Source organism: Equus caballus, chromosome 14 (assembly GCF_041296265.1).
Source record: "Equus caballus isolate H_3958 breed thoroughbred chromosome 14, TB-T2T, whole genome shotgun sequence".
NCBI lineage: Eukaryota > Metazoa > Chordata > Mammalia > Perissodactyla > Equidae > Equus > Equus caballus.
The window spans coordinates 35,029,843-35,052,098 of record NC_091697.1 but is presented as its reverse complement, the minus strand read 5'-3'; the positions used below and the strand labels follow the sequence as shown (position 1 = coordinate 35,052,098).

The 22,256-nt window shown below is 46.2% G+C and overlaps 1 protein-coding gene across 4 annotated transcripts in view; it reads right to left on the bottom strand.

Moving 5' to 3' along the window:
• The window catches only part of FAM200C (family with sequence similarity 200 member C), a 46,220-nt gene that overhangs the window by 10,061 nt on the left and 13,903 nt on the right, over positions 1–22,256 (bottom strand). Inside the window, exon 1 of one of the 4 annotated variants that reach the window (XM_070232969.1) lies at positions 10,859–11,117. The exons of 2 other annotated variants lie outside the window; for them this stretch is intronic. In XM_070232969.1, coding sequence (XP_070089070.1) covers positions 10,859–10,990 — 132 coding nt within the window. In that variant the 5' untranslated portion in view covers positions 10,991–11,117. Of the gene's footprint in view, positions 1–10,858; positions 11,118–22,256 lie in introns of those variants that run through there. One more of the 4 variants, XM_005599250.4, reaches the window with a different exon arrangement.

Below are 22,256 nucleotides of genomic sequence, written 5' to 3'. Positions count from 1 at the left end.
AGTGGGCCTGCTCAGTGACAGCTGGCCCTGGCAGGCCCCAGTGGCCGGGTGGAGGCACAGGCGCAGGGCTCTGGGACACGCAGGGAGGAAGGGATTTCTCAGAGCTGGAGCCTGGAGGTTCCCGCAGCCCGAGCCAGGAACTGTTTTGGAAATAAAGGCGGGGAGACTAGATTCTGGTTCCAAACCTAGAGGGAGGGGGAGGAGAGCCTCTTTGCCTCAGGGCACCTCCAAGAAAAAGAAGGCTCCTAATAGCCCTGCTCCCAGCCTGTGCCCCAGCCTCCCAAGTCCGGCCCCAAGTCTGGTGGTGGGGAAGCCAAGGCTCCAAGGAATCCAGACAGGTTAACTCCTCCAGGACCTTTTAAATACCTTTAGAAGGACAAACTTGAGGAGGGTCCCCAAGGTTCAGTCTAATCCAACCCCTTCAGTTACAGACAGGGAAACTGAGGCAGAGGCCAACTGACTTTATTGGAGACACTGACAATGTTCCAGGCACCATGTGAAGCTCTTTACCTAAATTATTTTACTTGAAGTTTACAATAAACCTTGTGAAAATCCTAAGTTATTGTCTCATTTTTCAGAAGAAGAAATAGAAGCTCCGAGAAGTGAAATGATTTACCCAAAGTCACAGAATCAGAGCAATGAGAAAACATTTGAATCCGTGCCTGGGGGGCTCCGAAGGCAACACTACACCCACTCCACCTTGCTCCCTTCTCCTGCTATTGTTTCCTGTTTTATAGAAGAGGAAGCTCAGAGAGGCTAATTTGCTCATGTTTACACAACTAGTTCATGGCAGAAGCTATATTTGAACTTGAGTTTGGCTGACCCCAATGCCCAAATGCTTTCCATTATGTCACTGTTCCTTAGCTCTTTCCTCCTAAATATCCCCAAGTAAAGAGACCGTGACCGTGTATGCCAAAGCCACATACAGTAGTAGAGATTTCGTATTTTATCATTTTACACACACACACACACACACACATACACTCACACTCACAATACATGACTTTGAAAATGGAAAGGAGATGCCTTTTCTCCCTCAGGACACTTGAGTAAATCGATGCTTGAGGCAAACCTCCTGTCCTTGAGAGGCCCACACTCGGCTTAGCCAAGGAGATGGGGGTGGTGCAGCCTCCTGGGCCCTGACTTCCCACCACGAGCCCCTCTGGGGTGTTCTTGGGGTCTGAACCAAAACACCAGGGTGCACAAAGCACAGCCCTGGTGCCATCCGCCATGGCCATCAGCTCATTCCTTGCCTGGACTGGGCAGGGGTCCCCTCCCTGGGCTGTCGCTCCCCCCACAGGCACTCTCCATGCCAGAGGGATCAGTTAAAAACAGAGCTCAGCCACATCACTTCCTGGAGGGTCTCATCCCAGTGGCTGCTGGCTGCAAACAGCAAACGTCGGAATCCCTGACGTGGCCCACAAGGCCCTAAATGACCTGGCCCCAGCCCCAGCTCCTCCCCTCTCTCCGTGCTTCCCCCACCCTGCCACCTTGCCTCCTTCTGTCTGCAACCTAGGGACCCCACCCTCTTGGCCTGCTGCCTTTCTATCCGTTATTTCAGCTTAAATGTCACTTCCTCCAAGGTCTTCCCTGATGTGCCCTCTCCCTTTGGATCCCAGCTCCTTGTTTGTGACTTTCTGGTCCTTAACAACAACTCACCAGTATCTCACTCGCTTCCTGGGCCCACTCCTTCTCCCATGTGTCCCCTGTTCAAATGGAAGCCCATGGGAGCAGGGACCTCCTGCTATATCCCCAGGACTTCCAACCTTCTTGCACACAGTGGGTGTTCAAGAAACATTTGTTGATTAATGAGACCAGACTCTGCCCTCAAGAAAATCCACAGCAAAGAGAAAACAAGACAGTAGCCTAAACCCAAAAGGGGTACTGATACCCTTGGATTCAAATAAGTTTTCTCCCCTTCCCAGTTTTTCTAACCCAAACCAGATCTAATTCTAATCCCTCTTTCCTTTTTTCTTTTTTTTTTTTTGGCGAGGAAGACTGGCCCTTAGCTAACATCTGTGCTAATCTTCCTCTGTTTTGTATGTGGGATGCTTGCTGCCACTGCATGGCTTGCTGAGCGGTGTGCAGGTCCATGCCCAGGATTCAAACCTGTGAACCCTGGGCCACTGAAGCAGAGCACACAAACTTAACCACTACACCACCCAGCTGGCCCCCCTCCTTCCGTTTGATCTTCTAGAGCACAGGGTCTCACCCCTACTCTGGGGAGGGGGCTTGCAGAATACTTTACATATAGTAGATGCTCCATAGATATCTGTTTGACCAGAAAAAAAGAAGTATTGGTCCTTCCTCATCTTTTTAAAAACGATCTGAGCTCCTAAATTGTCCTTTCTGGCATGAGCTGAATAGCCAAGGCTGCAGGATAGCCTTCCTGCTGAAGGGAAAAAAATGTTAGTTGGTCAAACCCCAAAAATGGAATCATGAAGTGTTAAACTTGGAGAAGTTCTCCAGTCTGGTTTTAATTTGCCCATTCCATGGGCCTCTCATGTCTCAGTTAAGTAGCTTATGATTCATAAATACACACGTTCTAGGAAGATGCTAGGAGCGAAGGAGCCCCAGCCTGAAGTCCACTGTCAGGGAAGAGCTTGCCTCTTCCTCCTCCCCCTGCCCCTGGCCCTGAGGACTCAGCTCCGGGGTTCTTTCCCGAGGGCCCTCCGCCCAGACTGTGATGTGAGGAGGGCCAGAAGGGAGGACCTCAGTCCCTCACTGACTCTACCTGAAAGTGGTCTCCAGGAGAAAGTCCAGGGACGCTTGTCCGGGCCTTGAGCATGGCTGCTTAGCCTCAGTTCTGAACAAAGTCCCCTTGGGATCAGAACATAGAAATTGTGCTCAAATAAATGTGACCTGTTGGTTGTCAGGTTATGTCCCACTGACACGCAGGGTGTTTAACTCAGTGACTAAGAGCCATGGGAAGCCCAGCCCCTTGGGATTCACACCTCTCCAACGGGGATCATAGTCTACCCACCTCGTGGAGTTTGTGTAGGAATAATGAGAGAAGGCATGGAAAGCTTCAAGCCTGGTGCGTGAGACAGTAAACGCTTGGCAGTTGAAGACAACTCTGCCTAAAACACCCCCTCATCCTGACCTCCTCCCCTGGAGCTCTCCAGCCTCAGCTCTCACATCCTCTCCTTGGAGAGGCCACCGTCACAGGGTCTGCAGCATCCCCCTGCCCGCTCCAGCTTGTCTGCTCAGACCACCTGGTCTTCCTTTCAAAGCACCTGGCCTGGGTTGTGATTATGCACTTATTTGTTTCTTGACTTGCTAACGGCCTGTGTCCCGTGTTAGCGCCCCCCACCCCCAACTCCACAGTGGGAGGTCCAGGAAAGTGGCGCTGCCTGTCTCTCTCCTGCACCAGAGCCTCCGTGCCCGCCCCGTACGGTGTGAGTGCTCCACACATGGCTGTTCCACAGTCTTGAATGGAGTGGTCACTCTTACAACACAAGAAGAACAAGATCAAAAGGATTTCAGGAAACGTGCAGATGACAAAGCCACACTCGCTGTGGAAGGAAACCCCGAGGGAGGACTGGTCTTGGATTTGGAAGATGTGGGGCCCTGTCCTAGCTGTGTCACTTATGGTCCTGTGACTGTGGGAAAGCCACTTCCTCTTATCTGGGCTTCCATTGCCTCACCTGTAGGATGGAGATCACAACGCCCACCCTGCCTGGCAATCAGGCAAGATAATGGATGTTGAAAGCAAAACCTGATACAAAAGTTAGAGCCTTGTTTAAAATTGTAATTGCCACCAACTGTGGCTGAACAAACAGCGAGCAGTCCTGACGAGCAGTCCTGACCTCCCGCAAGGGGCCCCTGGAGCGTCTCCGGGAGGCCCGGCTCTGGGAGAGGAGGGATTCCAGAACCTCACCTAGCCAGGCAGGTCTCCTGTGTGTGGAGGTAAAAGGGAACGGCTGGTGGTTGGAATGGGGCGGGGCATGCTTGCAGATGAAGCTCGCTGAAAATTCGCTTTGATGGGAGTGAGAATTCTATAATGAGAAACACTCCATGCCCCCTTGAATTCCAGGAAGCAAATTGGAAACAGCCGTCTCCGGCTGAGCGAGCCTGACCAGAGGGGAGAGGGGCTGGCGGCAGCGCCTCACATGCGCTCAGGGACCGCCTCACATGCGCCCAGGGACCGCTGCCCAGGCCTGGGATCTTGAGATCCACACCCATTTGGAAACACTCCAGCATCCAGCGTCTAAATACAGAGGATTAAAAGTCATGGGGCCCACTTGCCAAGAGGCCCCAGAAAATATTTGATCTGCTGTTTTCTGTCTTTCCACCCCCAGTTTCTGGCTCAGTCTAGAAAAAGAGGCTGAAGGACAAACCACGACCTAATGAGGTCTCAGGAGCCAGGATCTCTCGAGGTTTGTCTCAGCAGGCACTCCAGAGAGAACACTGGAAGCCAGCCTGGCGGCCACCGTACCCACACCAAAGAGTTATACCTTCTGATAGACACACCCCAAACCCTTACAAACCAGCAAATGTGGCATGTGATGTGGCGGGCATGGAGCCCACCCCTCTGGGCCCTGGGCTGTTTCACACTGGACTGTAGCTGCCCGTGCAGTGAGGGCAAGAGTCAGGCTCTGGGGTGGCTGAAGCCAAAGCCATCCACTTGGGACCTGCCCACAGCTGTTTTTTGCCCTGGAAGACAAAGGAGTGCAGTGAGAGAAGACTGCAGGTGATGTGCAAGCTGAGTGGGGAGGGAAGGGGGCCTGAGGGCATTCAGAGCCCTGTACCCAGCTTCTCCCAAGGGCCAGCCTCCAGGTGGCAGACCAGAGTGCTGGCGAGCATGTTCCAGCAGCACTGTCCAATAGGAATATGATTTGAGGCCACATATATCATTTTCAGTGGTCTCATTGCCATGTTAAAAAGGTAAAAAGCAACTGAAATTAATTTTAATAATACATTATTTAGGCCAATATATCTCAAATATCATTTCAACATGTAATCAATGTAAAATTTATTAATGACGCATTTTACGTTCTTTAATTAGCACTACATCTTCAAACCCAGTGTGTAGGTCACACTTGCAGAATATCTTTTTTTTTTTTTTAAGATTTTATTTTTCCTTTTTCTCCCCACAGCCCCCGGTACATAGTTGTGTATTTTTAGTTATGGGTCCTTCTAGTTGTGGCCTGTGGGACGCCACCTCAGCATGGCTTGATGAGTGGTGCCATGTCTGCACCCAGGATCCGAATTGGCAAAACCCAAGGCCACTGAAGCTGAGCGCGCGAACTTAATCACTCAGCCACGGGGCCGGCCCCACACTTGCAGAATATCTTAACTCAGACTGGTTACGTTTTAAGTGCTCAACAGTCACAGGGTGGCTACTCTATTAGTTCGAAGCACAGCTGTTTGAGCTGAAATCCCATGAACTAGCTGTAGGACGTTTTACAACTTACTTATCCTCTCTCTTTCAGCCTTGTCATGTCCAAAATGGGGATGCTAATAATTGTACCTACCTTAGAAGGTTTTTATGAGGATATAATTTTCCTAGGATAAGGATTGGCATACAGTAAGAGATATAAAAGCGTTAGCTATTATTTTATTATTTCTTGTCCTGAAAATCAAACAAGATAATGGATGTTGAAAATAAAATATGATACAAAAATTAGGACCTTGCTTAAAATTGTAATTGTCATCAAGTGCAGTGGAACAGTCCTGACCTCCCTCCATGAGTCCTGTGGTATTTCAGGGAGAGACCCCTTCTAGTAATTAGAAATACATACTAATATGTATCTAATAAACACATAACTTCTAATAAGTTCTCCATTTTCACTTAAGCTAATTTGAGTTGTCTTGCTGTCAGTTGCTACAAAAAAGAGTCTGGGGGAGGCTTGGCCTTGCTCCTGCCTAGCTGTTCCATCGAGGGAAGAATGGGGTGTCTCCCTTGGCCCCATACCTCAGAGCCACCTGAGTGTTCATGCTCCATAATACAAAGAGAGGTGAATCAATGGGATGGTGCTTAGCTCATCAAGTGACAGGAGGCAAAATGGGATGTCATGTACCCATATCCTTGGTACCATGGCTTGGCATGTGGATGCCTAATAAATAACAATGCCTAATAAATAATAATGGTGTTGCTTATTCTTATTGCCTTTGAGGCCAGACCCTGGCGATCTGGAGATGAAAAGATGTGCTTGCTGCTCTCATAGGGCACATAGTCTGGTGATACTGCGGTCCAGCCCAGCACACCTGTGTTCTCAGGAGAGAAAGCCAGCTTCTCTCCTCCTTTCTCCCTGTAATAGTCTCTCTCTCTCAGAGAGCATCGAGGACGACATAGAAGGCAGGGGAATGAAATTTGGGGGCTAGATGATCCCTTGGAATGGTATGGAAGGGAGCATGCTTGAAGATCTAGGAACTGAGGAAGAAGAAGAAAGTCTGAACTCGGAAGGGCTGGGGAGAAAAGGCTAAGTTTTCCCTGGGCTTGCTGGTCTCCGTGGGGTCAGTTCCGGTCAGGCCATGATGGGCGTTCAGGGTAACTCTAAAGACCTGACACAGGGCTGGCCTTCAAGAAGCACAGAGTTGGTGTGGCGGTTAAGAGATGGTTAAGAGTTATTTTCTAGCTGTTTGACCTCTGTTAAGTTATTTAACCTCTCTTGGCCTCAGTTTTCTTGTCTGTAAAACGGGAAAAACAATATTGTATGGTTTTTTTGAATTTGGAATAGCATAATACAGAAATATTTATTGTTTCACTTTATGTGTGAAATCTGAAATAACTCAAAATCCCCACATTAAAAGTTTGTCAAGGGCTGGCCCTGTGGCCTAGTGGTTAAGTTTGGTGCACTCCACTTTGGCAGTCTGGGTTCAATTCCCCAGCGTGAACCTATAACACTCATCTGTCAGTGGCCATGATGTGGCAGTGGCTCCCATATACAAAACGAGGAAGATTGGCAACAGATGTTAGCTCAGGGTGAATCTTCCTCAGCAAAAAAAAAAAAAAAAAAAAGTTTGTCAAGAACTTTGCAAGGCAGCATGACTTGTAAATTGGAAACCGCATTTACGCTCTAGCTACATGATTGCAATATTCCCACAGGTAAACAGAAAAACCTGCCCTCCTTCAGCAGGTGAGTTTTGAATTACACTAGCGTGAACTATTTGTGGTCTTTAGGAATGTCTCCCTGGGTAATTTGATTGCTCATACCTCCATTATAGAGTAATTGTGAATATTAAATGAAATGATGCAGTAACCAGCCCACAGGAAGCAGTTGGTAACAGTAGTGTTATTCTGATATAATAATATGTAAAAACAATGAGGGCTATGATAGACTGGGAGAGATTAAAACAGCAGGCCCAGGTAGAGCTGTAGAATGGGGAGGAGCTGAACAATTGTGAGTTTTGGGATAAACGGCATTGAAGGCAGTTAGCACTACTGACGCAATTTTACCGCATGGCGTGCATGCAAAGGGCACGATTTCTACAGGTGTGCCACACTTTAAAAAAGCTTACACAATTCGAATTTAGTCATTCAATGACAGCTTTTTGTTAAGATCGCAACAAACTTGTTAAGTGCGAGAACCTCTGGCTGAGAGGGATTAAAAAGCTACGGAAGATGGCCCTGCCACTGAAGAAATGAGAATCTAGAACAAATGACTTATCAGTGTTCTCGTGGTCTCATGCAAACCACAGACGACACTGTGCACTTTTTTTTTGGAAGATTGGCCCTGAGCTAACATCTGTTGCCAATTTTCCCTCTCTTTTTTTAAAATTTTAAAAAATTTTTCTCCCCAAAGCCCCAGGACTTAGTTGTGTATCCTAGTTGTAAGTCCTTCTAGTTCTTCGAGTCCTTCTAGTTCTCAGCATGGCTTGACAAGCGGTGCTAGGTCTGTACCCAGAGTCTGAACCGACGAATCCCGGGCTACCGAAGCGGAGCACAAGAACTTAACTGATACATCACTGGGCCGGCCCTGCTATTGCTTTTTAATTTGAAATTGTTGCCAATGTAAAACTTGGGAGATTTTATGTTAAAATCAAGATTTCCAGGTTTGCTTGAGAATCTGGAGTATCTAGCAACATTCCAGCAGGGCACCAAATGGTTGCCCTTTGAGACAGGGTGACACGGGCTGAATTGTGTTCCCCAGAATTCATATTTTGAAGTCCTAACCCCAGAACCTCAGAATAGGACTATATTTAGAGATAGGACCTTTAAAGAGGTCATTAAGGGAAAACGAGGTCATATGGATGGGTCCTAATCCAATATGACCTGTGTCCTTATAAGAAGAGGAGACTAGGACACCACACACAGACTGAGGGATGACCATACGAGGTCACACGGAGAAGGCGGCCATCTGTAGGCCAAAGAGAGAGGCCTCAGGAGAAACCAAACCTGCCGTTACCGCAATCACGGATTTCTAGCCTCCAGAACCGTGAGGAAATAAGTTTCTGTTAAGTTGCCCAGTCTGTGGTATTTTGTTATGGCAGCCCCAGCAAACTAATACACAGGACCTATATTCTCAGCGTCCACAGTCCTCACCACTCCCACATGTCGTGCATCCCATTCACTTAGGCATCACACATAGCTGCTGGCGGCATATGAGTTTGTAATCTCTGATCTACAGGAAAAGGGTATTCTCCATGAATGTTACATGTTCTTATTTCAAAGCTTTGATGTTTATTTCCTCCTTTAATTCTCCCCACAGTTCTAAGAGGCTGACACTATCATCCCTACTTGGCAGAAGAAAAAACAGAGCTCAGAAAAGTGAAGTCATTTTTCCCAGGTCAAAGCTGGGAGGGAACCAGGCTGGATGACTCAGGGTCCAGGGCTCATGTCGCTCTACTCTGGCCCCTCTGCCTGAGCACAGGACCCACGAGCAGAAAGCCTTAACGAACAGGGCAGCTCTGCGTGCGTGTGTGAGAGAAGTAAGTCATTACAGCAACGCGCAAATCCAAGGGAGGATTATATCCCTGAACTTGACTGACAGAAACCTGATTTACGCAGGAGTTCATCTCATGGAGGCAAAGCCACATTGGCAGGCCTTTGACGTGGAGGAAGGAGTGGGGGAAGCGGTGAGTGTATTACAGGGACTCTGTTGCCCCAATGATGAACATTCGGGAATAGTAAGCATCAGAGACGGGAACTGTAGAGAGAAGGTTCAGTTGTCTGTGGCCCATCAGCAGATGAGGATGAGAAGGAACAGCAAGACAGGGAAGAAGAGAGGAATTTCCAGAGAAGGAAGTAACTTCTTGGGGGAACTGCTGAATATTTGATGGAGGCAGACCAGCTTCAAAGATGACCCCAGACTTGTGAAAGAAATCTCGATTCATTTGTACAATGACACACTGTGACGCCATTATAAGAACCAAGTAGGTCATACATGCAGATATGGAAAGATAGTCAAGATACACTGTGAAAGGGAAAAAGCAAGTTGCAGCATGGAAAGTAAGGAATGTAAAGTATGATTCTCTTTGAGTTAAAAAAAGATAGATACACAAATGTGTATATGTATATATATATATATATGGGAAATCTCTGAAAGGACACAGCATCTTGTAGAGGGGTTACTTCTTAGAATTAGGAATGAGTGTGTGGGCTTTTACTTTTCACTTTGCACCTTTTTGCACCGTCTGAGTTTCTTATGATGAGCATTGTTAGTTTTATATCATTTAAAGCAAAAGGTAAGTCTAACATTCAAGCATGAAAGACAGGCAAGGCTAGTGTTCCTGCCAGGGGAAGGGGAGAAGACAGACATTTGGGAAGAAACAGACTCTGTGGGGCATTTGCTATGTTAGAATGAAGGGCAGTAGTGATGTTCTGAAGAGTATGGAGGGTCTGAGGAGCTGGCAGTTGAAAGTGGGCGTAATGGATAGGATTACCAGATAACAGAACAAATCGGAGGAGAATTGTGCAGATGGTAGGGCAGAAATGCAAGGTAAGAGAGGACAGACATTGAACAATGGTAAGTGAGCATCAGCCTTGGGCTGACATAGACAGGACGTTGTCGGTACTATTGCCGCTGGTTCAGTGTGGCAGGCACACGAGGGTCTCTGGGAGATGGCCAGTCTAAGGAGAGGACTCTTGAAGGGTCGCAGGCAGGAGAGCTCAGTGGTCAGAGAGCAGAGGGGGATTGCACCGAGGTTGTGCAAAGGACTTGTGGTGTTAGGGGAGAGACCTGGGCTGGAGTCTACTGGGGGCCATTGGGATCATTCAGCTGAGAGAGACAGTCCTGGAATGGGGCAGTGGCGGTGGGGATGGAGAAATAAGAACAAAGTAAGTAAGCTGAGGTTTAGAGACAAGTCGTTTACGGGAAGAGGGAGGGTGAAGAGAGTTGTGAAGAATTGGGTGCAAATCTCAGCTTGCCGTTTAGTACATTTTCAGCTCAGTTTGCCCATCTGTATGATGCATTTAATTAAAGAAATGTTGTGAAGAGTAAATGAGACAATGCACTCCATAAATGTTAACTGTTAGCTGGGGTATTGGACTCAGACTTACTAAGGTTCAAATCCTTTTACCACTAGTTACTAGCTGTGCGATCCTGAGCAAGTCATTAACGTCTCTGAGCCTGGTTCCTCCTTTGTAGATGGGGATAACCTGTTGTCACAGAAATGAAACAGCACACGTAGAGGGCTGGCAGGGCCTGGCACAAAATAGGCACGAATAAGTGGCAGAGCTATTACGATCAGCAGGTAAATCCCTGAGCACAGCCCTGACACGCAGTAAGCGCTCAGCAGACGTTAATTCAGGTTGTAATTCGCAAGGCAGAGGTGAGAGCCAGGAATCCGGGGGCTGCCGGCCTGCAAACAGCGGGTGTTCGCAGCACTCCCCCTCCTGCCCCGCCCAGCCCCGCGAGGCCTCCCCTCCGCGCCCGCACTTTCCGCCCCGGCCGGACAGCGCGCGGACACTCACCCTCGCTCCCGCCGGCCACGTCCCGGGGCGTCCGGAGCGACGAAGCCCTCGGCCGTGCTCGCGACCCCGCCTCCCGCGGCAGCTGCGGCCCGGCCGGCGCCCGCCCCAGGCATACTTTTCCCATCCCGTCATGGGCGGGGGCGCCTTCCTCCGGTCACGTGGGCCCGCGAGAAGCTCCGCGCTCTCTCTTCAGCATCGGTTGCGGGCTCCCAGGGCTAGTGACAGCTTGCGTGTGTCGATGAATCTCTGTGTGTAGAACTTATCAGTGTATTTGAAAGTTTACGTGCACGAGAGTGATCGTTACGCAGGCGTTTGCAAGGGTGTGGGTACGTCTGCGTGTGTCAAGAGCCATCTGTGTTGCTTGCACGTGAACATGCATCTCACTGAGGATCTGAGGGTGCTGGGGGCAGGACAGCTTATAACAGAGTACCTTTTCCTGCGTACTGAACGTGCGTGTACTTGAGAGTGATCATGAATCGCGTGTGCGTGCTTAGTTATCTATGTGTGGGCATTCATAAGTGCATGTGTCCACACGTGCATCAGGGCTGGTGTATGTACATATACACACCGTGTCCAAGACTGCAGCTTGGTGTGCAATTGGAATGTACTTCAGTTGCTGAGTACACACGATAGTGGCTGACTGTGTGTTGGTGCATGTTTAAATGTTTGTATGAGAGTGCATAACCACATATCAGTGTGCATGTGCATAATGCATGTGTGGTACCTGTTTGTGCAGTGGCTCATCCTGTGTGTGTGTATATGTAAGCAAGCCTTGGTGTGGACTTTGTCCAGACGTGAGTGTGCACGTACATAATAGTGTGGACAGGTACCCATGCGTGATAGCCCTCAGCTCTCTCCTCCCCAGAAGATGAGGCCTCACTAACTCTGGCCCAGCCTCGTTACTGGGAGAGGTGTGTGTGCCTGCTGGAGGGTCTCTGCTCCAGAGCAGGCAGAGCCATCCTGCTCAGGTAGCAAGCAGACACTAGAGAAGAGAAGAATCATCAGAAGCCTGACTTTTGCTTCTCCCTGTTCCGTCCACTGCTCTCTTTCACCAGCTACCAGTATTTTGCTCAGCTGCCAGAGCATCTGGTTAACAGATTGTATATAACCCAAGGTTTACAGTCAGAATTTTAATGCAGATATGCATTCGAACTCTAATGCTGGTTCCAATACCTTAGACAAGTCAGTTACGTTATAGATGCTGTTTCATTTTCTGAAATGTAGGGAGAATAATGATGATATTACTGCATTGTCTTTCCTCCCAAAGTTGGGGCACTCACTCGTAAAAGTGTTTGGTAAGCCACTGAACTATGTAGAGAATTATTGTTAATATTACATAAATATTATTTGAGGATGAAAGTTAGTGGGCTCAACAAACATTCACTCAACAAACATTTAATAAGCATCTATCATGTGTCAGTCCCTGAGCTAGGTGCCAGGGATATAGAGGTAAACCAAATAGATATGGTGCCTATCCTCATGGAACTTAGGGTCTAGTGGGGATGACACAAGTGGTTCCAAGTGAAATGAGTGTTACAGTAGAGAAAAACATTGTGTATACAACTGGGTGGTCAGGGGAAGGCCTGGGGAAGAGATGTTTCCATTGAGCCCTGAGGGATGACTGTAACTTGTCCGGTTGTAGGGGAGGAGTGTGCAATGAACATGACTGAAAGACGACATGTGAAGTAGAGTTTGGTGTGCTGATTCATATATGGCTGGAAAGGGGACCTCCATCCACCACCCCCTGTGGGCACCTTGGTCTGTCCCCAGATGAGTCAGGGATGGAAAAGGTGAAGAAACTCTGTTCACAATGCCTGGAGGCTATCCAGAATCTCGAAGGCTCAGGAAAGCCCGTCTTCCAGGGTGCAGTAGGAATCTCCGTGTGTTACCCACGGGGCTCCATGGCGACAGAAGTTGAAATCACTGGCATGCTCTTGTGGAAAGGAAATGGTGAATGAAAAGTATAGGGAAAGGCTGTGGTGCCATACTTTTACAACAGTAAATGTTTACTGGCTGAATGAATGGGAGTGGATGTTTATCCAACTTTTGGAGGAGCGCTGGAACCCAGGTCTCCTGGAGTCGAGCAGAGTCCTTGGGGCCTTGTCCTGTGGGTCCTTGCAATGGAGATAGCTTCACGTAGCAGGAAATCCAAAATACGCATGAAATGGCTGTTCCAGGAGCTGCCTCAAGCTAGAAGGGACCTCAGGACTTCCTCCCTCTAGCCTGTGTCTGTCTTTAATTCAATCTGAAAACATTTATGACCTATTATGAGTGTGGGGACAAGGAGATGAACTTCTGGTCCACATGGAAAATGAATGAGAACACAAATTAAGAAGCAAAATGCGATAGCACCACAGGAAAGGTACAGCGTCCTATAAGAAATGAGGAGGCTTTCCCCTTTGTTTGATTCATTTCATTTCACAGTTCCATTCGAGTCTGGAGAACATGTCCAGCATCGAATGAGAGAAGATGAATGACATTATGACACTGACGGCCACAGAGAGTTTACAATCTGGCAGGGGCAGCCATGTGCCAGACGTGGTTGATTGGCTTGTTTCACACCTGTTCAAACCTCTCTCAGGTGTGCCTTCCTATGCTACAGAGGCTGGAATGTAAAAACCCGTTTCCTAGACTCCTTGCTGCTGGGGTTCTCATTGTAATTTAGGTTTAGCCAGTCCTGTGTGCTTCTGCAAGACCTGAGTTCAAAATTGAGTTAGGAAAAAAAATTGAGTTTGATGGAGAGGAGGCAGCAGCTTGGGAGGAATCCACTTGCTGATGCTGACCCAAAAGGGGCAGTATGGCTCTGGAGTCCTGGCAGCAGCTCCGGGTCCCCAGATTACACCTCAGATGGTGTGTTCCTGTAGCCAGCGGCTGGGCCAGTCTCTCCCTCAATTCCTAGCTTCCATATTGTGCCAGAAATAGTAGTTCCCTCGGGGTGTCAGTACTGCGGTGGTGTTCTGGGAGTCATTCCCGGAGGCCCAGGCCGGAACTTGCTGGGCAGTGATTCTGAATTCTCTTGACTCTCTTTATTAAATCCTGTCTGCTGAAAATTGCTAGAAGGGTGTTGCATCTCACTTGAACCCTAACTGATCTGTCATGCTGTGAACTCTAGATCCTGTGAAAGTCAGAGAAGGGAGATGAGGGTGGGTCAGAGCGAGCAGGGGAGAAATCCAGAGGACTGCCTTCCTTTCCTCTTTCAACCCCACCTCCTATCCTCCAGCTCTCTTCAATCCCATAATCAACCTTCACATTAATCAATCGATTAAATATGATATGACTGTGATGCAAAACGCACTCTGCTTAATGTTGGGGTCACAGTAAGGAACAGATAAGCGAGGCCTCTGTCTCCATGATACTTATGAGGAGACGGATGTTCAACCATCGCCCAAATAAACATGTAAGTCAGAGTTGTGGTTTAGAGTTAGGAAGGAAAAGAAGAGGGAACTGTGGGAGACGATGATGGACGTCTGTGAGAGAACTTATTTTGATTGGGAGATCTGTGAAGATCTCTTGAGTAGGTAACATTTAAGCTGAGTTGCAAAGGATGAAAAATGGCCAGCTATGCAAAGCTGGCAAAGAAGGAGCAGAGAGTATCAAAGCCATGTCAGCCTTTCTCCACATCTTTGTAATGCTCGCCTGTGGAATAGTTGCAGGATAAAGCCTCAACTCCTTAGGCTTTCTGGAGCCTCACTAACTGGAAGCCCTCTTTGATTTGACATCTTCCCAGCCACTTCTCCTGTAGGGCCATGTTTCTCAACCTCAGCAATACTGACATTTGGGGCTGGATAAGCCTTCGTTGTGGGGACTGTCCTGTGCATTGTAGGATGTTTAGCAGGATCTCTGGCCTCTGCCCTCTAGAAAATAGTAGCAGCTCTCCCATCCCCAGTTGTGACAACCAAAAACGTCTCCAGACATTGCCAAACGTCCCCAGAGGGGGAAAATTGCCCTCTGTTGAGAACCACTGTCCTGTGGGCAGCCTTGCTTTTGTCAGGGTGGTCTTCTTGCTGACTCCCCAAAGCACCATCAACTTCTATGTTTCTGCACCTCCACTTATGCTGCTCCTCTAACTATCTCCAACTCTTCTGCTTCTCCACAAAGACTCATCCACATGTCTACTAGAAACTCATGGCTTTTATCTGCCCAGTACCCCTCTGTCCATTGGGGAACTCTGTTTGGATGATTCTCATGAGTATTGGTGGTGGGACGAGTGGTCCATCCTAGTGCTCTGCCTGCCCTCTGGCTGCAGGGGCAGGGCACCATGTGGACCAGGTATTCTTTTCTTTATGCCCAGTTATGAGCCCAAACAGTGGGCATGAGACCCAAGCAGAGCCAATCAGAGTCTTTCCATGTGATTTCCACCAGAGGGCATTGCTTTGCTTCTGAATTGTTAACTGTGAGGCTATAGCTCTGGGCTGCCACTAGCGTATTTCCTGCCACTTGGAGAGAGCCTGCTTATGGCGGGAGACAATGTTATCAATACACAAATAGAAGCAGATTCAGGAAGTGAAAGGTAGAGAGAACAGTGCTGTGACCATATTATTAGAGCCCTTTGTTCAGATACTTGTACTAAAATAGTCACATTCTCATATTCTTTCTCTCCCTTTCTTTAAGCTAGTTTGAATGGTTTCTGTCAGCTACCATGGAAAGAGTCCTAATACAGTATCCTTCAAGGCCTAATACAAATCTCTCCTCTTTCATGAAGTCTTTTCAACACAGAACTGAAGAAAATTCTTTGAATTCCTAACTGGTGGTTTGCTGAAGCCAGCAGCTAATTCTGTGCCTCTTTCCAACTCTGAGTTTAGTGATGTCATGTTGGCAGTTTGAAATCATCAAAATAGTCAATTACACTACAGAAATCAGCAAATGCTACAAATCAAGGCTCTCTTTCTCCCAACCCAGCCCCCAGCCTGTTTACCAGCACACCACTGTCTAAATTGCTTCTCAATTGTACCACCCATTTGGATATTAATAATGTACTGATTTGTGACATCTCTTGCCTTTTGAATTTGGTGATGTTGGGAGAAGTGCCCCTGACCTACACTGCATTTGTAGCTTCAGATTCTCAAAGGAGGAAAGGTCCTGAGAAATAATTTGGTCTGTGGTCTTCATTTTGCACATGAGGACAAAGAAGTCCAGAGAGCTTCAGCGGTTTGGTAGGTAGTTGTGGAGTGAAGACAAGGAAAGTCTAAGATCTTGACTTAGATCCATTATGAAAATGTAGGTCTTCCTGGGCTCCCTTTTTGCCTTTTTCAACCCTTTCCTTTCTCCAATTCTCATACAAAAGAGAGTTTAAAAACAATTATTGAATCATTCCAAACACCTAATGGCCAAGACCCAAGCTGACAATGCTTACTTTCAACAAGGGGCTTTGGGGCTGCGAAATTCTCTAGAATGAGATCATTCCAGATGGAGTCTCACTAATGTGGCAGCACTGGGGAGACAGCTGTTGATAGAAAGGACATGCTGCCATTGCACAGAAGGACGGTGATGTTGGAGTGAGTGTTGGCTGCTCTGTGTATTATATCACTTAGATGATAGCTGAAATGCAAGGAAAGGTGACAGATTTATAATAATTAAAAATATGCATTTTTTGACAGAGGTGTTCTATTTCTAGTAACTCATCCTGGAAGTGAATATAGGGATATTCATTGCAACCTTGTTTGAACTAATACACGACTGGAAACACTCTAAATGTCTAGCAATAGGGGACTAATTAAATAAATCATTATACATATATACAGAGAGGCAGAACTCTATGTACTATTTTGGAATTATCTCCAGGATATGTTGTTTAGTGAAAAAAATAAGGAGCAGAACAATGTGTAGTTTGCTGTTATCCAAATTAAAAAAAGAAGAGGTGAGGAAAATGCACATAAACACATGGATGTATGAGCATAAGCAATCTGTAGAAGGATATACAGAAAATTGTAACACAAGACATTGTATCTGGAGAGGCGAATTGGAAAACAGTGGTAAGAGGGAGACTTATTTTTCATGGTAGGTCTTTTGGAGCAGCTTGATTTTTAAAAACATGGGTATCTATTACATATTCAACACCCTTCCCATCAATAAAATAAAAAATAAAGGATATATTGTGTTGCAGTTCTTGGAAATTCTTCCTTTGCTCTTATGGATGAGTTGGATCTGGGGATGTGGCAAACCCCTTACAATTATACCCTTTTTTTTTTTTCTCCTATGTAAGAGTATTTTTTTAAAAGCTCTGGAAGAATACATATCAAACTCATGACGGTGGTAACTTCAGGCAGAGGGATTATATGCTTTCTTTTAAAAAAAAACCTTTCAAAGAGCAGTCTGTTCCAACCTTGCAAGTGTGGGACAAGTATTTCTCTCATCATACAGCCAGAGGAACGGAGGCACAGAAGCAGGCCTCCCCCGGTCACGCAGTGGGGGAGGTGCAGGTGGGGAGAGCTCAGATCTTGCCCAGGCAGACATTCCTTCTACTGGACCACATTTAGCTGGGCAGAGGCTCCAACAAGCAGAGCAGTTGTCACAGGAAGGAAAAGGAGACCCAGGGAGTTCTGAGAGGCTCTTCTGGCCTAAGCTTTGAGGAAAGTTAGAGCCCTGAGCCAACTAGCGTCCCAGAGCAAATGAAGTCAGACCAAAATAGACACCACTTACATTCAGCAGGAAATGACCCAGAAAAGATCCAATCCGTTTCCAGATGTTATTTGAAGGGACTCAGTTGGAGAGACTTCATTTTGGAAGCTGAGGCAAAAAGCTCTTGATAAGGTTTCTCAACTCAGAGTGTGGATCAGAAGCGAGCAGGCATTTGATTGGAGGGAAATGCGCTGCTATGGAGGTTGAGAGGCTTCTGTTTTATGGAATCAAGGTTTGAGAAAGCAGCCTATGAATGAGTATAGAAACCAAGGCTTTGCCATCTTTTGTCAGCATAATTTTGGGAAGGAACATGAGAAATATAGGGTCTATTCCTGCCTTTTGGCTGGGAAGAAAAGCAGAAATTTCAGATTGAGGAAATGAGGCATGATTAAACTGTATAAATGAGACTGAGCTGGAGGATAAAAAAATTTTTATGTGTTAGCTGTTGTGAAGTAGGAGACTAATTTCTCTAAATCTTGTATTTCAGAGACGTCTACAGATTTATTTTACATAACACTCAGAAGACACTTAGCTCTACATGTCTCATCCACTTATGATGGGTATAATAAAAACTAAAAACCTTGAAGCAAACAAGAGTGTGTCTAATGTGCTACTCCTTATGAAGGAGAAAGGTTACACTCACAAACACACACACACTTGTTTATGTGTAACCATCTCTTTAAAGATACCTAATCTGGTAAGAGCGGCTGCCTCTGGGGAGAACCGTGGAGGCGAGAGACGAGGTGGGAGGTACAGCCTTCGCTGCACTGTTCAATTTACCCTATGCCTGTATTATGTATTAAAAATAAAACATAGTCTTAAAAAAGTGGAAAGAGAAAAACATCCCTTTACAATGGAGAGATCAGGTGGCCATTCTGCTAACCACACAAGGAAATTTTGCATCACCAAGGCTAAAACAACCTGACGTTATACGGTGCATTAACGGTTTTAACCTAAATTTAATCAAGCCTTCAGACCTAACCTCTGATTAGCAGAAATCAAAGGAGATGACATAGGAGAAAGCAATCCAGAGAGTGGGACATTCTTCAAAATGTTGTCAGAAAAAAATTAGGTGGTTCAAAAAAATTAGGAATAAAAGATATTTTGAGGGCAACTGGAGAAACTTTGAATATGGCCTGAGTATTAGGCAATTATTAGAGAATCATTAATTTTCTTGGGTGTGAATAATGGTTTTGTGGTTGTATAGCATAATACCCTTATTCTTACGAGATGCATGCCAAAGTAGGAGGGGTGAAGAGACATGATGTAGGAAATTCACTTTAAAGTGGCTCCAAAAACACACCTGAACACACGAACACACAGAGTTGGTTATTAAGCTATAGTCTCTTAGCTTCAAACTAGGCCATGAGATGCCAGGGCTGGGACTTTGCAAATCACAGTTCTCCTTTGCCAGCTGGCCTTCTGCTTGTCTTCCAGTTGGGGCACTAGAAAGAGACCGGAAGTCCAGAGGAGTGGAAAGGAACCCGCTCCTTTCTGTTTTGCTTCCTGTTACTGTCAGCCTCACCGGAGCAACAGTTCCTCACCCTGGCAATTAGAGAGTTATTTCCTGTAGGAGCAGCTGGTTCAAATTTACATTTTTTCCACACTCTCAGAACCAGCCTCATTATGCTTCTTCAGACATACCGGTATCAGCTGGCAGATGTCTTCTCTGTCCGAGCTCCATGGGCCTCTTCATCCAAGTCTCTCAGTTGTATTAATCCCAAGCTCTTCTCCTTGTTCTCCCAGCCCTAGGATGGTAACTTTCTGTATTTACTACAGTATTCCTTTTGCCTTTCCAGCTCTCCAATACTCGGTTAACAATTCTTTACATTAAATTCTCTCTGCAAAAGTAACTGGTGAGGTTTGTGTCCCCTGACTGAGCCTTGACTGATACAGAAATCGGTACCAGGAGCCTCAGGAAACAGACCCTCCAAGATGGAATTTTTTCACATGCCTGGGTTAGTCTTCAGATTTGAATGCAATGTTGAGCTCCTTGTCATGGAAAGGGGATGCTAGTAACCCATGGCATGGAGTGGTACTGATTAGTCAAATTATTGACTGTAGATTATTGTGATAAAGAACCTCCTGAAGCAGGTGCCTGGCGACCAAGCGGCTGCCTGGAATAATGATGACTACAAGGACTGTGGGGTGGGATGCCTTCTTCTGAGTGCACTGAAGTGCTTACAGAAAGAAAAGGACACACTCAGCTATTTAAAATCTCAGCTCAAGTCTCAGTCAGAGAACTAGAGAGAATCTATGGCAGTTCTGAAATATCTCAAATCTTTTGTAGCTGCAAATTCAGACACAATATTTAATTGTGAGGGTTGCAGAGTTAAATGTAAATTGAATTCACAGCCTCCATCTTTCAGTGAAAGTTAGGATGAGGATTGGGAACTGTCCGCAAGATTTGGAATGAGAACATCTGCATGGACTCAGACGAAGCTGAAAATCTTAACCCCTAAGTCACTCTGAGCCTGCCTTGCCTTCACCTTCCATGTCTGAGAGTAGCCTGAAGTCCTTGTAATAACCTCACCTGAGGCAAGTGCCTTTCAAGGAGATGCCTATACTCTTCAAGACCGACCCCACCTACTTCTTGTTGCCACTAGATGCCTAACTAGGGTGAAATCCAGCATATTCCAAGGGAACAAGTACAAAGTCTGATCCCAAAGGAAAGATTTTATAATCCAAAGAACAGCAAGACTTTTCTAATCGACATAGGCAGAAACCTGGTGAGTATGTGTGGGAATGGCATTCTAAGAGCATTAGACTAAAGAGCACAGAATATAATAGGCCAAATTTACCGATACGTGCATACTTATCAGCGATTCTGGATTTAATGTTAGCTTGCATTAAGAATTTATTTACTTGGATGACAGAAATTTGGACTCAACAGTGACTTAAATATAATGAGTTTGAGATCCCAGAACTTCCCTGGCATAATGTGGAGAAAGGAATTCAAAGACTTAGGGAGATAGAAATGTTGGAGCAAACTTACCAGGTGTGACCTTCAACCTTCCCTCACCCACTACCCCCCACTACTTTATGGTTCAAGGGGGCCCAGAGGACACTCGTTCACTAGGTATTGAGCAATACATTAAGGAGTCCACCAATACCCTTGACAATCTCTGTGGTGGTTGTTCTCCGTAGGCTGGTTTGATGGCAGAAGATGCTGCCACTGAGATGAGTTCACTGACTGCAGTGAGGTTGATGGGATCCTAGAGTGGCAGAGTCCAAGTGGCAGCATTCTGTCATTAGAGATAAGGCAGATGCATTTAACAAAATGCACACCAGGGACAAAATGGTAATTAGAATGTTTTGACCCACAGGGATCATTGATAGTAGCTGTCATGGTTAATTCTATGTGTTAACTTGGCTGGGTGACCGTGTGCCCAGATATTTGGTCAAACATTATTCTGGGCGTTTCTGTGAGGGTGTTTTTGGATAAGATTAACACTTAAATGGATGGACTCTGAGTAAACCAGATTGCCCTACAAAATTTTGGTGGGCCTCATCCAATCAGTTGAAAGCCTGAATAGAATAAAAAGACCAAGCTCCCCTAAGCAAGAAAGAATTCTCTAGCAGACTGTTTTCAGACTACAACTGCAGCAACGGCTCTCCTGGCTCTCTGGGCTGCTGGCCAAAACCCTGCAGATTTTGGACTTGTTAGCATCCATAATTCTCTGAGCCAATTCCTTATAATCATATATATTCATATCATCCTGGTTCTGTTTCTCTGGAGAACCCTACTAATACATTAGCTAATTGGTACAGTGGATCTAGGAATGAAATAGATGGGCAGTCTACTAAAATATTATTTGATCTATACAACAGGAAAAACTCTTAGGTCTGATGCTCAGAAATCTGACTAAAGTTACTACAGAGAGAGTCATAGCCTCTCCTTGTTTCCAGACCCAAGGCAGTTTTCAGATCCAGAGTCCCCTGATTGGCGGATGTGCTGAGTTCCCTTAAGGACTCCACAACACTGCCACAAGTATATACTATAAACCTTTCTCCAAGACTTCCCCAGAGATCTGCAGTGTTTAAAAGGATGACTGCGTATTGCAAAAAAAGAAAATCCTCAGCTCTTTTGGGGATTAATAGGCACTGGCCCTGAACTAATTCTAATTCCTGGGAACCTAAAACTCTATTATAGTCCATCAGTCAAGGTGGGGGCTAATGGTGGTCAGGTAATGAATGAAGTATTGGCCCAAGTTTAACTTACAGAGAGCCTAGTAGGTCTAAGAACCTAGAGGTTACAGCTCCAGTTCTTGAATGTGTACGTGGAATACACATACTCAACTACTGGCAGAATCCCCAAATTTGCTCTCTGATCCATGGAGTGTGGGCTATTGTGGTAAAAAGGGCGAAGTAGAAGCTCCCAGAAATTCCCCTCCTTACTAAGGTAGTAAGCAATACCACATTCCTAGAGGAAACTGCAGATAAGAGTCCCACCATCATAGCTTAATATCTATCACATTCACCTGTTTGTTCTGTGCAGGTTGATGGATCTGGAGAAGGACTATGGATTACTGTCAGCTTAATCAGGCGATGACTCCAATTGCAGCTACTGTTCCAGATGTGGTATCTTTATAAGAGAAAAATCAATATAACCTCATATACCATTAGTGACCTGGTAAGTGCTTTTCTTTTTTCTATACCAATTGGCACTGCCACCAGAAGTTTGTCTTTACTTTGCAGAACCAAGAGACCATCTTCACAGCCTTGCCTTAGGGCTACGTCCACTTACTGTCTGCTGCAGTATAAACTGCAGAGACCTTGA